Source organism: Cryptomeria japonica, chromosome 2 (genome assembly GCF_030272615.1).
Source record: "Cryptomeria japonica chromosome 2, Sugi_1.0, whole genome shotgun sequence".
In the NCBI taxonomy this organism is placed as follows: Eukaryota; Viridiplantae; Streptophyta; class Pinopsida; order Cupressales; family Cupressaceae; genus Cryptomeria; species Cryptomeria japonica.
In genome coordinates, this window is record NC_081406.1 from 181,076,890 (window position 1) to 181,094,026 (window position 17,137).

The following is a 17,137-nucleotide window of genomic DNA, read 5'->3' on the forward strand; positions in this document are numbered from 1 at the left end:
CAGTAGGTGGGTACTTTCCTAATGCTTGCCACCCACCCACCCCTGCTCAACCTTCTTGGCAGCCCAACCAGCCCCAAGATGATGAAAAAAGGCAAACTGCAGAAATCAAAAGTGTGTTGCTTGATTTCACCAAACACCTGGAGGAGTTGAAGAGACAACAGGAGTGGGATTTACAGCAGGATCAGCTTGCTTATCAAGCTTGCTTCAGCAACAACAGATGGGAGCCCAAAGACAACATGAGGAGTTCCTTGCAAAGCAGCTTGCCTCTGCTAGGAAGAAAGAAATTGAGCACCTAGCAGCCATAGAGATGCAGCTCATACAGGAGGAGGTTTCTGCTCCTAGGGTTCCTAAGTTTGAAATCCCAAGCTTCAGGCAGGGGAGACCTCCCAAGCCTTCAACTAACTCCCATAGTTTTAAAATTCCAAGTTTCAAGGGAGCTCCAGCTGTTGTTATAAAAGAGCCTTCTCCTCAATGCCTTTTGCAAAACAACCCACCACCTAGGCCCTTTCCTGATGCTATCTCCCTTTTTAAGGGCGGACCTATTGTATGGAGGACGGATGGTTCCCATCCTCATCATGACGAAGGGTTTCAATCAGCCATTGGTGAGTCTTCATATGCTCTAAAGGAGGAGGAATCGACAATGGTGCAAGAGGATATTGAGAGCAATCAGTTGCAATAGCAAATCATTGAACATGAGGAGTGTGAAGGTAAAGAAGAGGACTTTGTCCTCTCATTTGACAATCTTCCTTTCTTTATTGATCATGAGGAGAAGGATATGTCTACACCTCCCTCGGTGGTAACTCTGGAGCAGCAAGCTAGCATTGAGGAGGGCACGGGGGGTAATAGTTTTGCTGCAGATTGCATGGCGGATGGATCGTGCCATGAACCTGAGGTTGTTGCATTTTGTTGCCAGGAGGAGGAAACAAAAACAAAGAGACAATCTGAAGATTAAAGATCTTCTTGTGAGGTGTCTCATAAACCTGAGATTTGTGGTAATGAGTTGGATATCGGCACATGTGATTATGATGTATGTTGGTTCTCCCCTGTCCCTAAAAGTGATGATGTTGAATACGAGGTCTTCATTCAAGGTGAAGATGTTTCTTTTGGCATTAGGGATGATGTGCCTGAGCTTGAATGTTTCACTTGGGACCAACATACCAAGTTTGATGACGTTGAGCAACAACATGTTGGTCATGCCAACAGTCCTTTGGTTGCTCAACTTGACAGTATACCCGAGCATCAAAGTTTCCCATTTGATGTGTCTGAAGACCCCCCTTGTGCAGGCCAAGACAGAGATATGGTATACCTTTCATCACCATGTGAGTTCGAGGCCTTTTCTTTTGGTTTCAACTTACGACAAGAAGAGGTCGACTATTGTGAAATAAATGATGCCCCCTTGTATAATAGAGAGGCCTTCTTTTTTGCAAGGAGTAGTTCTTTTGATGCTAGCTGACTCCTAAAAACTCCCCCCTTGCTACTATGTGTATGCTTCATGCAACCTCGGATATTTTAGGCGGCTATTTTCTATGGCTTCCCTATGGTGGCAAGGTAAATGGTGAAGTGTTCTTTCACCACGAGTATTATGTGTGATCTAATGCATGCATACAAGAGATTTCAACCATTACAGCTAGATGGTGAATGTACAATGGTACGAGGGGGATCACCTCCTTCAAAAGGTTCCTCTTTGACAGAGGAAAAAGCATCAGTTGCCTCTTATTGTGACAATGTAAATATTAGTTAGGTTTCTTGTTTTCCAAGAAGTGCATGAGCACAGGTTGTTCCCCTTCAGAATGGCTGATCTTGATCCTTTGCAGGTTACAAAGGAGAGGGTTTTCTTTTTTCTTGTAGTTGTGACTCTGTGCCCAATGGATTACACAAGCTACTGATCTATATGCTTAGCAGGCAAGCATCCCGCAGAAGTCGCCAAAAATGTTGTCATTTTATGACACCCTTGGTCCATTAGTGAGAACCGATCAGAGATATGTTCCATGGACCAGCGCTGCCCCAGTTTGATCCAGGAGAAGATGGTGGAATCATAAAGTATGAAGTGTTGTCTTGTCGGAAGTTCCTTTCCCAAGCCTTCTCTTCCTCTCTCTTTCTTCGAACTCCGGAACCCTGAGGTTCCGAAGTTCCCTTCCTTGGTCTCTTGTTCTCTTGCCTTGGAACTCTAGAACCCTGAAGTTCCCAGGTTCCCAAGTCTTCCCAACTTCGGTGATCCAGGTCTTCGAAGTTTCCCCAACTATTGTGACCCAGGTCTCCGAAGTTCCTAAGTCTTCTCTTCCTCAACCCTGGAATTCCAGAACCCCCAGGTTCCCAAGTTCCTAGTCTTCAACCCCGGAACTTCGGAACCCCCAAGTTCCCAAGTTCCTTGTCCTTCTACCCCGAAACTCCGAAACCCCCAGGTTCCCAAGTTCCTTGTCCTTCTACCCCGGAACTCCGGAACCCCCAAGTTCCCAAGTTCCTAGTCTTCAACCCCAGAACTCCGGAACCCCCAGGTTTCCCAAGTTCCTTGTCCTTCTACCCCAAAACTCCAAAACCCCTAGGTTCCCAAGTTCCTTGTCCTTCTACCTCGGAACTCCGGAACCCCCAAGTTCCCAAGTTCCTAGTCTTCAACCCCGGAGCTCCGGAACCCCCAGGTTCCCAAGTTCCTTGTCCTTCTACCCCGGAACTCCGGAACCCCCAGGTTCCCAAGTTCCTTGTTCTTCTACCTCGGAACTCCGGAACCCCCAAGTTCCCCAACTACGATGACTCCAATCTTTGAAGTTCCCCAACTACGGTGACTTCGGTCCCCGAAGTTCCCCAACTACGGTGACTCCAGTCTTCGAAGTTCCCCAACTACGGTGACTTTGGTCTCCGAAGTTCCCCAACTACGGTGACTCCGGTCCCCGAAGTTCCCCAACTACGGTGACTCCGGTCCCCGAAGTTCCCCAACTACGGTGACTCCGGTCCCCGAAGTTCCCCAACTACGGTGACTCCGGTCCCTGAAGTTCCTCAACTACGGTGACCGAGGTCTCCAAGGTTTTACAAACTACTTCCGACTTGCAACACTTCCGGATGGCGTGATCGACACTCAAAGCATTAAATGCTCTGACAACTTTGGTGACTTATGCACCTTCTTTTGTGGAGCCACAGGGGTGCATTTAATTTTTTTGGCAGGATTTCCATCAAGGGAGGTACGAGGCCATGCTTGGTGACTTGTGTCATGACTGCATACTCTGACTTTGGAAGGTCAGTCAATCCACCCTTCTCAGAATTGCCTTTTGTGGGTATGGCTAGGTTGCTTGCATGTACAAGTCAAGTGCATGCACTTCCCTGCACTCCCAGACTGACATACAGGGGTCATGATCACCCTTGTAACCATTTTTTCTATATAAAGGTTGTTAAGCCTCATTGTAAAGGGTTCTCTCCCTATTGCCTTGAGCTTTCTTATGCTCTTCTCTTCTCTTGAAGACTTGTAATTTTTTTTTGCATTTCTGCAACTGTAAGATTGGCTTTTTGGCCTTATGATTAATTGAAAATCACCATTCTTGCCTTCTTTCTACCTATGTATGCTGTGTATGCTTTCTTACCTTCGTCGTAGGTATATGTCTTGTGGTTTTTTCTCCATATATGTTGTGTTAACTTGTTTTCTGGGTGTCACTTGTGGGAATCTTTCTCCCCTCTTGATGCTTAGCGAATTCTAACCTTCATATATGCATTGGGGTCACTCATACAACTGAAAGTTGTGCATCTTCAAGGTGTTTTAGTTAATTACTTGTGTCATTTCGGTAGGGAGAGGAGCAATCTCTTCTTGGTGCATCACCTCCCTTTGTTTCAAGCAATTTCTCTTTGCCCTTTTCCTCTGCAGATTGTTAGGATAGGTTTAGGAGTTAGTTTTGAAGTGTTAAGTTGGTTCAACACCTGCACCTAGATAGAGAAGGAAGTTGGCCTTCTCTGGAGATTCAACCCCCTTGCGCAAGGTCTCACACTTCGGGGTTGTTTCCTTGTTTCACAAGGTTGCTGAGTTGATAGCTCAACAAGGGTGCAAGCTTTTGTGATAACAATACCCACCATACCTACTCGCAAAGGGTGGGCTCATCATGCCTATTCGTAGAGGGTGGAAGAGGGCTTTCACCTCAACCTTCTCCCAGAGAAGGGTGCATTACCACCATGCCTACCCGTAGAGGGTAGCTCCACCATGCCTACTTGTAGAGGGTGGAACGAGGGCTCTAACCTCAGACTTCTCCGAGAGAAGAATGCATCTCCACCATGCCTACTCGCAGAGGGTGGATCCACCATACCTACTCGCAAAGGGTGGAACGAGGGCTTTCACCTCAAACTTCTCCCAGAGAAGAATGCATTAACAAGGGATTGCACCTCGAACTTATCCCTCACAGAGAAGAACTCATAAACAAGGGATTACACCTCGAACTTCTCCCTCACAGAGAAGAACTCATTAACAAGGGATTGCACCTCGAACTTCTCCCTCACAGAGAAGAACTCATTAACAAGGGTTCTCACCTCAAATTACTCCATCATAGAGAAAAATGTATTAACCAAATCTTCATGACATTGTAGCTCTCTGAAGCTGAAATGTTAGGCTCCCTATGAAGCTGAAAAAATCAAGCTCCCTCTGAAGCAGATATCGACCTTCTGACCTCTTCGTCCAAGGTTACTTCTGACGATATGTCAGACTCCCTCTGAATACTGATTCTTCCTCTGCGAAGAAATGCAAGCAATATTCCTTCCTTGAATACAATCTCTGATTCGTCCATTGGAAGCTGTTGAAATTTCAAGAGGTATTCTAGAAGCCAATGCAAAAAGTGTTGTGAAGTAAATTGCACAGACCAAATTATCTGCAGCCAGTCCTGTTGTCAACACTGATGAAGACACACCAAGAGCCTCTGAAACTGCAACATAATTAACAGCTCCATCAATATGCCTGCTCATTAGAGCAGCTGCTATCTTCCAGCTATCTTGACCTAGAGATCGCATGGGTACCACCAAATAAGCAACCAAAGTCCCTATGACTTTTGCAACACTTGATATGCAAGAGCCTCATATGCCACTAGCCCCAAATTGTTGGCTGCAAGTGCCACAAGCGTGCTCACCAATGCTCCACTCAGTGCACTTCCAATCTTTGTATTCTCAGATACCAAATGTCCTGGTTGTAAGCAAAATAGACCATGTGCCCCAGTGATTTGTTGGCACGATCAGAGGCAAATTCAGTTGCGCTTTCGTTTCATATTTGCGTGGTGCAAATCCGAGCACCCGACTGTTTGCGACCTTCAATTTTAGGGGCGCATACATTTTTAGAGGTGTGTTGAGCGATACTCTATTCCGGAGTTGAGAGCAATTTGGTACTCCATTGGGATAACAAGTTTTGGCTGGAGTACCACCAAAATGCTGAAAACAAGAGGACGCCTCCATCTCACAAATTTTGCTAGTAAAATGTTACGATCACCGAAGAGAATCCTCTACAACATGTTCTCCTCCCCGAATTCGAATTCGAATATAGAATGTTAAAACGGACAGAGATGTCCATAGCAACTCCACTTGTCGTCAGCATTTTGATACCAGGCTCGTACATGAAAGTAACCGTTGCAGTCAGCGACCATTTGGCATAGTCCTTGCCAAAACCCTCCCTGGCTATAGCATGAAGCTTCAATTCCTAACCGTGTCGAAGTTTAACTATGATTATGCCCCTCCGTTCGGTCAGGTCGTAGTCGCCGGTAGCACGGTTGGCGACATAAACGGGAACGACTTGTTGATCAGAGGACATGAGGTCTAAGCTGGTGACATCGAGGGTTTGGTCACTGTCACATTTGGTGAGAAGGGTGAATTCAACAGAGCAGTTATCGCACTGCACGTCGCCATTGCACCGGTCGCAGTCACTCGAGAAGCTCATCTCCATTGTGCGCTTGGAGGTGAGCGGGATGAGGCCCAACCTATGCACGATGAATTCGTCATTGAGCACTGGCGAATTGTTCTCGATTTCCACCAAGTCTAAGGCGATCATTGGCACCTCTGCGATCACCACTCGCCGCAGGGCATTCGCGATGCTCACGTATGTATTCCGCAGCTCGAATTTCAAGTGATCGTCTTTGCCTGCACTTAGATAAGATTTCTCAGTCTGCAAATTACTTTGATTGAAATCCCTCAAAAGCACAAGATCTACCTTCAAGCAGTTAGGCTCTATAGAAGGAACCCACTCTGATACCATGTTGATTTAATGCTAGTGCTCGTTAACCACAGGCAAACATCAGATCCGTTGCCTTCCCAACCATAGACGATAAGCTCTTATCTTCACCCCCGAGCACACTACATGTCCTTCATGTTGTTGAATTCATATCTATTGATGCAATCATGACCTTGCATATATATGAATCAATTTCTCCTAATAGACCTCAAATCGGCCATATACTTTTGGCGCCAAGGGTAGGGTCAGACCTATATATTACAAGTTACATATGAGTCTCCCTTAGTTGCAAGTTACATTTAACTTAATCACAAGTTACACACAAGTGGTCCGCCCAAATAGGGCCTGCCCCAAATTAGACTCATACAACTGAGATAACCAAATGCCAAGGCCGACAGGCCACTTGGCATTTTGTGCACTAGGTCGGCCCTAGAAGGGATCCGACCTAGCTACACAACAACAGAAGTGACTTTCTTTTCTCTTGATTTAGAGCTATTTTCATATGTAGCAGCAAATTCACTTGCTTTGCTCCTCAATTGGGGCGACCTCCCCTAAAAATGCACCTATCAGACCTGCAACACATAAAAAAACAGAGATTATATCAAATCTATAAGGTGTGTGAGGATTATATATCATGTATATTTGATACGATATTTGTTTGTTTTGCAGATGTGAGAGAATGATGATGCAAATTGCAAAGCAACACCTTGAAGAAATAAGAGAAGGAAGATTGCAAGACCCCGCCACCATGCAACTTCAAGAGGAAAACTTCATCAGCAAGCACAAGGGTATCAAGGAAGGTGATTACACAAGAAGGATCTCAAGATATTCAAGAACTCTCACCGCATCATGTTGACATGGAGTCAAAACCTTGGAGTGTAAAGGAGAGATCATACAATCACCTCAAGGCAAGATAGGCAAGCAAGGGTAGAAGGTCAAACTTGATCATCATCACATCAAGCTTTGAGGCGTTGAGTATCAAGGGATATTGCTAAGAGTATCAACACTTGCTTGAGATGAGGTATGAGGTCTACACGTGAATTAAGGTGGCATCCTAGTCACTACTCCACCAATCAAAGGTCCCACATCAACATGTCCTGATTCAATGAACCAAGCTTATCCACGGGGACACAAACTCCAATGTACCTACCCTCGTTTTCTATTGGTTCACATTCAGCATTGAACCTAAATGTAATGTTCTCATTGGCCAGAGGGAGTTGTTTTAACAAACCCTAATTAGGGTTTTCATCTTGTAATCTCAGTCGTTGATAGTGGGTCAATCCAGGCCATTCATTGTAAAGAGAGCATTATAAAAGGCTCACACTTCTTATTTGTAAAGGTTAATAGTTAATAGTCAATAGAGGTTAATAGCGAATGGTAGATAGCAGCTAGAGTAGAATAGGAGGAGAAGGCAAAAATTGTTGCCAAAGTTGTAAATAAACTTCCTTTTCATTGAAGTTATGGTGGAATGTGTTGTTTCTTTACAAGTGCATGGTTTCTTGTTGGATCTTCATGTTAGATGATGAATAATTAGATGAATGGAAGGGATTGGATTACCAGCAACCACATCAACCACTGTGCTTATCCCCACGTCGTGACCCGACATATTAAGAACCTTGGAGTTATCTCAAGTGATCCTTAAGCGAATCTTCAGCATTTGAGAGACTTTGATCAAGAGAGGATAAGATACTTTTGGGTATTTTATTTTGTGTTTGTATGTGCCTAAAAAACACATCAACAGAGCCCTCCTTTTTTTTTCCAACTTGTGTAGTAGAGGTTTTGCAAATCTGACTAAGTTTCTTTCCATCTTCCTATTTAAATTTTGGTAGTGTGTACCTATTTACACAGTCTCTCTAATTCTTCTATTCCTGAAGTGACTTACTACGGCTAGAAGTTGGGAGTTGCAAATGTAGATTGAATAATTATTTTTTAGTCCGTGTTCATCTAATGCTGAATTTTGAACCCTACCACATATTATGTCGTCATTGTGCTTCTTGATTCTAGATCGGAGATAACAACTTGTCTCTCCAATACAGGGTTCTTGTAGGAGCATGGAATTAAGGAAACACATCTCCTTAGTTCAGGGTCAAGGGAACCTATTGGATTTCTATGTTTGTTTCTTAGGATGTTAAAATATTTAAAAAATGTTAGATTTCTATTTCTTCAAAGTATCCTAGCTAACTTATCAGATTTTACTTAAAATGCATGGCAAGAAGGCTGTCTTGTCTTGTTCATTAGTACTTGTCTCTTTCTTGCAGGTCTCTTTGCCTTTTTCTCTCCTTTTTTATTTGTTGTTTCTTTCTAAGACTTCCACGAGATGTCTTTCTTCAGCCTTTATGTGATCCACGCTAGAGATTCTTAGTGCCCTCATGAAGAGCATGTTGAAAAACACTTCTTTTTGTGATGGATGGTGGTGTGAGTCTAACATAAGCACCTGTGTTTATCATTTCTAGGTCCATTTGAGATTGATCTATCCTCATTTCTTAGGATTAAAACGTCTATGAATAGAAGTGTGTTATTATCTTCTATCTCTGTCATGTATTAGAAATGTTCAAATAGTGCATTGAGATGATGTAGAAAAATATCCAGATCTTCTCTGCCATGATTCTAGTTAACATATGTGTTCTTAAATAATAAGCTAGCTATTATTGAGGAGAGTGGTGAACCCAAGGGAACCCATTAAAAAAATCGATTGCTTAGTTGTTTCACAGTCCATGATTTAATCAACTTGATAACTCCATCCTCAAGAATTTTTATTAACAGTGCCACCACATCAAAGCTACCCTAGCTTTTATCTACCTATCAATGTAGATTTGTTATTGGTCAAATGATATCATCAACATACAATAAGTATTGAGCTGGCATCTCAAATAAACAGTGGAATTTGGATTGATACTATGTTTCTGTAGTACACTTACCTGGAAATGTGCAGCAATCCTTTGATAATGTGGTCTTGTTTCAGCCATAGCATCATCAGTCCATATCTGCATCACTGTCTCTCAATATTGTACCAGGTATAAGTGCCCAGTTGATTATAAATTTCAGTACTGGAGGAAATGTGTCATAAAAGCAGTGGATGGCAGCTAGAATATACATTGTGATTGTTATTGTGTTACACAGATCTATAGTGCCATCCACCTTAAACCTGATTATAATTTATAGCAACTAATTACTCTCCCATGTTCCTCTTATTAGAATAATTAATTCCTTTAGTCAGTTACCTTCTTTTGTGGTTCTATTAATGGTCATTTAGTTAGTCATTAGTCAACTATTGCTTCTTTTATAAGAACACATAGTTTGTTTTTTAGCTTTTAGTCAGTTACCTTCTTTTGTGGTTCTATTAATGGTCATTTAGTTAGTCATTAGTCAACTATTGCTTCTTTTATAAGAACGCATAGTTTGCTTTTTAGTTTTAAGCTTTTTAGCTTTATTTAGCATTTTAAGCTTTTTTAAGCTTTCGATTAACGGTTTGTTCTTTTTAGAACACTGTCTTGTAATTCCTTTATATATGCTTGTATATTCGTAATTAATTTATCCAATTATTTTTCACCTCTTTTGTTTGAGAAAAAGCTAGCTTCAGGAGCAGTTTTCACAAGAAATTCATACTTGGAATTTATTGCTTCTGTTCACTTTTATCTTTTCAAAGAGTAGTCAATGCTTCTGTCAAATTTTGATGCTATACTTGGAATTTACATGTTTGAGGGAGCACAAGTGACTAAATATATTTCTTGAGCAATCTGTGTTCACTTTCTTGTATCCAAGTTTCTTTTGCATGTTGATATTCTCAGACTGTTGACTGAGACTTCTGGGATCTGGTGCCACCAAGAAATTAGACTCTTTCTTTGGCATGGTTCTTTAACCTTTGTATCCTAGTTGGCTGCATTATCAGCTTCTTCTGACTTCGCTATCACTTATTTTTCTTCATGTGGTTTTCATGTAGTTCAACCCTATTACCAGCACAACAAAAAAAAGCTTCTTTTCTACTCACAATTAATCACCTTGTTCCCATATAGCTCAAACTTGTATCCTTCCATTTTTCAGGAAAATAAGTACCCAAGATTGGCTTCATCCTTTCAAATGAAGATTTTATTGTTAAACATGCAAAATATGAGTTTTAACCCGTTCACTCCTCCTACGCCAGTTTCTCTTTTACAAACTTCAGGGATTCCTATGTTCTGGTATTTTGGTTTTAGATCTCATTGTTTCAATACAAAACAAATCTGGCAAGTAGTTTCAACTACATGATTTATTTGTCTTCTATCAGTAAGAGATTGTTGGTTGACTTTCTATGTCAGAGTTTTTCATGTGTATGCTCAAGTCTGTCAGCAGATATTTCCTACCATTGTCACATTTGAATTCTCTTAAGGGGCCACTCTGTTTGCTTTTCAAACAATGCATAAAAAGTCTTAATACATCTAACATTTTTGAGTTACAGTTATCCTCGAAAAAGGAATTGTTGTTATATAGATATATCATCATAATATTTAAAGAAATACTTTGTGCACTCCATGCGATGTTTGTATTGTCTTATATATGAATGTGTGAACTACTTCTATGGTAAATCTTTCTTAAGTAGCTCCTTTCTGTGCAAATTTCTCTGGATGTTTTTTCATCCTTGAATACAGCTAATACACAGTTGGAGTATTGTACAGAATCAGGTCGACCCTGTGGCCAGATTTTTCCCTCCTTGCCCTCCTTGCAAACATTAGATGATTGAATTTCCTGTGGCACGATTATTTTATTTGATGATACTTGTTTGGATTGTAGTTATAAAACCAGATAGAATAGTTTTTGTTGATTATCTTTCTTCATGGACAGAAGCAATATCCTTAATTTTGTTCCTCCAACACATCAACACTCTTCTCAAAAGTTACACATAGAAGTTATCCTTTTATGGACCCCTTTGCAATCTCATATCTGCTGCCTTTCTCCAAGGAAAGTGCAAATACCATTTTTTTGTATAGGGTCATGTGTTGCACCTGAATCGGAAGACGATGCTTCATTCTTCCAGAAAAGGTGATTCACTTGTCATGAACAAAATTGCTTCCCTGCTATAAAATATTTACTAGATGTCTTTCCCCTCACTTTACTATAATACTTTGGTTTCCACTACATTCAAACATGCCTATTTTGTGAGAATTAGGCATGGAACTACTTTGAGCATCTGCTCATTAATAAGTGAAAAATATCCTTTCAAACATCTTTGCTACCCTTTGTAAGATTCCACTATAACATAAGCCTGTAACATGATAGCATCACTTTTAATTTTTTGGTGATGTTCTATCTTTTTTTTGAAATGTAACTGGACCAATCAGATTTTATCATCTGTTGTGACAGTTAATTGCTACCTGTTTGTGTCATGGTATTGAGACTTTGTGACTCCCTGCCAGAGTTGCAGATCATGAGGCAAGCATCCGCTGCTTAATTTCAACCAACTTGGGATTTTATTCAGCCTCCATGAAAGCACCATTATCTACAGAAGTTAAATACAGCTGTTGTAGCTCTGCATGCTAATGGACACCTTTGTATAGGGGTCAATTATGGTCTTTTCAAATCAAAGGCTCATGTACGTCACTTCCTAAATTCTATTAACTGCTTGTGTAGTGAAAAGAACAGTAATAACTAATATGCAACAAGCAAACCTCTTCTCAATTCATAGAGAAGTAATTGGGAAGTGACTGTGGATAAGACAGTTATATTTTGCTTGCACTTCCTAGCTGGCTAAGTTTTCTGGGTACTTGCCTTGTATGCTCAAAAATTCACCATAATACATTCACTTTCACTTTGTCTTGGTAAAATATTTGTAAGAACCCTGCTGGTTAACTCTCCTGAAATACTATTGCTGTTGTGTTTTTGGATTTTTAAGGTTTTTGAACAATTTTAAAGCAGAAAATAACACGTACTAGGCAAAAATTGCACATAAAACCAAATAGAAATAAATTGAGAGCAACTGCAACTATATTATGAATAAGATACCTGCGACAATAAATCCTACTGCTAATTGCATACCCGTGGATCCTTAGCTTATTTTAAATGAAGAAATTTGGTGTTTGCCAGCCAAAACTGGGAAACTGACCAATATGGCCGTACAATTCTAGAATGTGATTTCTTTGAGCCAAAAAGTGGATGGAATAGCTTGAAAAGACTAGGCGTTGGGAAATGTGCACTCAGAATGCACTTTGGGTAGGCGTTTCAGCCTCCCAGGCAAAACACCCTCTCTCTGGAGCCCACGTGCCAAAGCTGATTGGTACGGACAGCAAGGAATCTTGTACAGCTGGTTATTGAATTGGTACAATGCTGCTAATGAGGCGTCTAACCTGTATTGCCTCCTTCCTTATTCAAAATCTGCAAATAAATAACACAAATAACCTCTGATGAAGCACATGAAGACTTATGTGTGAAGCCCTCTCTGTTTGCAATAATTCAGCTGATCTTTCACAGCCTCAAAATCACAAATCCATGAAGAATGAACATTCTTCAATAGCAAACCCTCTGAAACCCTTGTCTCAGACAATCCACAGAGAAAATATCAAGCAATGTCAAATAATCAATAATGAGTTTGAATTGCCTTCAATTCCCTTATAACCCCCAAATGGCACAATTTTCCACAAGTATGCCTAAATGCTTTTAAAATGTATTAAATCACTTTTGCATAGTTCAATAGTTACTTGGGCGCCATATTTCACTCAAGTGATTTAATTAAAATCACTTTATAATATTAAGTGGCCTTTTAATATAATAAAGTCACTTTATAACTTTATAATAATCATGTAAGTTAATTAAATAACTTAACCACTAGAATATTCATATCTTCTTCATTATTCAGTCTTTTGACGTGCCGTCAAAAGCTGGAGTCAACGCTGAATAACCTCCATGTGTCGAGGTGCCCTGACTAAAAATAGCACAACTGTCAGATTGACTTACTAAAAATCGTAAGTCCCTCAACTAAGCCCACACGCCAACTGCTAAGGCCCTGGAACTAAACCCAAGACTGAACTGAAGAAGTGGAACTGCCACTGAGACTCTCTATCCAAAATGTTAGCCTACAAGAGTCCAAAAATAATAGACTAACCCATCAGTCACAGAGACTGACTAGGGTGGGGACATCACAATATTTAAAATATTTATTTGAAAACAAAGAAATAAAAATCCTACAATGTTAATGGTTAAAGGGAAAACTGCAAACTGTTAAAACAAAAGCCTGCTGTCCCTAATCCCTGATTAATTTCAGCACTTATGTTTTAGTTGCTACAAAATTCAATTCAGAGAGTTTCTGTCCAAAATTTATGTTTTTCTAATTTGAAAGTAATGCCAAGATTTTACTGTCCAAGTGTCATAACTATGATTTGTGTTAGTATGTTTATGTCTATGCTTCTTCTCTTTCTTTGCTCAAAGCTTGAATATTTTAAACTAGTTAACAAATGAGGATATTGATAATTTTGGTCGTGTTTTTTCATATTGGAATTTTTTCTTTCAGCAGATAAAAATCTGTTTTGAACTGTTTGTGCCCCTACAATTAACAACTATTTCACATGTTCCAATGCTTTCCTCAGTATAGTATGCATGGGAAGAAAATTTATTCTTTCTTTGATCTGCAGGTCTTTGGACCAGAAGCTAGTATGACTGGAATATGCAAGCAGGCTATTCAGTACATTACAGCTGCTGACTAGATTGCCGAAATGCCTTAATAATGTCTATTTATGTGTTTTATACTTGCTCTTGGGGGCTATATTTAGAGAGTCAAACATACTGGTGGGTTCGTGTGCTAAATTTGCAGGCAATCAGTACCATCTGAAATTTGAGATATCTTCCATGCAAATTCATGGATGTAGGATTCTTCTTTTATCTAAGTTCGCTAAGCTGTGGGCTGTTTTACACTGTATTTACAGATTGAATTATTCTTCAAACTTTGCCATTGTTTTTAATTAAATTTAATAAGGCAGACAAGTTTTCCCTACTCAGTTCTTTGAGATGAAACTTGTGATTTAATTTACATTTTTAAACTTTTAATCAGTTTTATTGAGGTACATTTTTCCTAAACATATTTCAAATATAGCTTTGAATGTTTATCGTATATTTTATTCAATTTCAATGATACTGAACAGCTTAAATCGTTGTTATTTATATAAATATCGGTACTAGCAGTTTACAAAACCTACCCCAAGGGTGGACCTAAGGAAAAATTCGGTTAGCCTATAGAAATCTGTGTTGCAACTTGATTTCATTGAGAATTGAGATCGCAACATTTATTTGACAAAATGAATAAACTTCTGTAAGTTTATATTCCTTGTTTGATCAGTAAACGATAAAATAAGGGTTTCTCTTTATAAACTACAATATCTTCTTTTGACTTGAAGCAAATCAACTTTTGTTGTTATTATCGTCTTTCCATACTTACAGACATGTTAAAATGCTTCCAAAGGAGAATCTAATATTATCTGATAGTAATTTGGTTGTACACCATGAAATTTTCATAGGGTTAAAAAAAATCTGAACAGAAGTAATGATATGTATAGTTAAAGGTTGATTGGACTTGGTAGAGCTTTTGGTCTGAAACCAAACTTATCAGATTGGTAAAACCTGTTCAGATAAAATGTTGAACCTTGTATTCTTATTATTTTAGATAGAGAGAGTTCTGAATTTGAAATTTTTAAGAATAATAATAAAAAGATAAGGGGAAGGCATCATGAAGGGCGACTTCATCCCAAAATTTTGCAAAAATCTGAAATGTTTTAATCTGTTAACCTATGAACAATGCTTCATAGCTGTTTATTGCTTTTGTGCTATCTTGTGAAGGGAGAGGATCCAGTAGATGGTAACACTCCAATAGCTGCCATGGTGTTGCACATCAATGGCCATTTTAAAAAGAACTTTAATCCATTACTTATAAAGTTCAGCACTAGTACTCATTATGTTTGTATCTAAAAAGATGGACAAAAAATATCTATTTTCGCAAGTCACATCAAAGAAACAATCAATCATATGGTGACACATAAGGCAATTAGTAATACATGCCCCAATGCGCATATTTCAATTATGTTTTTTCTTTGGGTTCTTGGACACTCATTAAAGATATATCTGATGTGGCTACTTCATTGCAGCCTAGAACTTCAAACAATGATTTTAAGCTCTTAATTCACCTATGGAAGTGTGTTGAAATTTTCACAAAAATCCAACTCATTGTTTAGGAGCTTAAGAGGTCCAAAGTTAGGCTGTATGGTTATCAGGTCCTCTCCACTATTACATAGAAAAATGCTTTTGAAAAGATGTGTGAATTTGTAATAACTCGCGTTTTCTTATACATTTTAATACTTCCAGACTTAAATTATTTTCAGATATTATGAAAATACCAACTTTTTGATGAACATTTATACACTGATTTTTTTGGTTTAAATGGTTGATATTTGGTACTCATTAAAAGGTTAAACACACATCTAGTAAGGCTGAGATGAGGTAAACTGGTCCTCCCTTGTGCTAGGTCCTTTGAAAATGAACTTTGATGGGGCTTCTAGAGGGAATCACAAATGAAGTAGAGCTAGATATATCGTGCTAGACTAGAAAAGAGCCTTTATAGGAGCCTCTTCATCTTACATTCTTAAGAAGATTTTATTATGAACTTCAAATAATTGCTTTGACAAAAGGTTTTGGCATGATAGTTGAGTTGAAGATGAATTGATTGAAGGTAGAGGAGGATTCATAGATTATAATTACTATGAACAATGGCTTGAATCTTAGCTAGATACTAGAAAGCATCCTAAGTAGTGCTTAACATCTAATTCGAGCTTTGAGTTGAAATCCTTTTCCCAATGTTTAAGGGAGTAAACCTGTAGATCACTCACTTTGGAAATGAGGGGCATATCAAGATCTCTTACATACTTAAAAGTGTGATTGAAGTTTATTCAAAGGATTTGTAGATTCTTGTTCTCAATGCACACACCAAAAGAATTTATTTTCAAAATCCTTGCTATGATATTTTTTATCATGAGTTTGAAAGGTTAATAGATCGATAGAACACACTAGTCTATGGAAAGACCAATTAGAGGCAATTTGAGAGATGACTTCTACATGGTAGATGATAGCCCCAACATCCTAGCATTTGCAACCTACAAGTTATCTTATGTCACACATATTTGGCAAACAATGATAGAAATGAAAAAAATGTAATTGTAGTGGACTTAGTAAGGAATTTGATATTACCAACAAGAATAAAGCTCTTTGTTTTTCAAAAATTATATGTTCTAAGGACATCCCTTCAAGGATTGAAGCATTAGATGGAGAAGAATGGATGGCGAGGAAGACAAAGGAATAATTAGAGAGGTGGTAAAGAAGAGAAGACTTGTTAAGGTAGTAATGAAAATTTTGATAGGGTGCTCTAAATCTATTTGAATATAATATGGTGATAAGCTAAAATGACATATGTAGGTAATTATTCATGAGAAGCAAGGAAAGCTTCAAGGCAATGTGCTAACTCAAGTAGAACCCTCCTATACAAATCAATAATCAAAAACCTCAGTGGAATAGAAGGAAAATTATAGATAATTGATGTAGAATGATAGATCTCTCATTATGTGTAAGGACCCACTATTACCTAGAGAGTTGACAAAGAGGTACTCCTCAAGGGAGGATGAAGTGAATTGGATTATCTACATTTTTGGGGTAAGGTAGAAGAAGATGAAGGAGCAATGCCAATCCCAACCTATGTTCATTTGCAAGAGTTGGTGTCAAGGACTTCTCATTAGTGTTTTCTCATTTTTAGGGAAATGTAAATACCATTACATGCATTAGGGTGTTGGGGATGATACCTAGATTGATTCCCTAGGTAATGAATGATCAAGCCAATACTACCTCTTCTATGCTTATTATCTCAAGTTTTAGGGATTGTATGCCCTAGAGTCCAAGGTGCATTAGATAAATATATATAACTAATGGAACAAGGCTCCTAAATAGATTTAACACTAT

At 39.1% G+C, this 17,137-nt stretch overlaps 1 protein-coding gene and 1 pseudogene across 2 annotated transcripts in view; one reads left to right on the forward strand and one right to left on the reverse strand.

The window, feature by feature from the left end:
• The window catches only part of LOC131053600 (ATP-citrate synthase alpha chain protein 3), a 40,610-nt gene extending 26,475 nt beyond the window's left edge, over positions 1-14,135 (forward strand). For both annotated transcript variants that reach the window (XM_057988230.2, XM_057988232.2), the window contains exon 14: positions 13,777-14,135. In XM_057988230.2, coding sequence (XP_057844213.1) covers positions 13,777-13,848 — 72 coding nt within the window. In that variant the 3' untranslated portion in view covers positions 13,849-14,135. The remainder of the gene's footprint in view (positions 1-13,776) is intronic.
• On the reverse strand, positions 5,376-9,168 carry LOC131054195 (DNA-directed RNA polymerases II, IV and V subunit 3-like; annotated as a pseudogene).
• Positions 14,136-17,137: the final 3,002 nt, after the last annotated feature.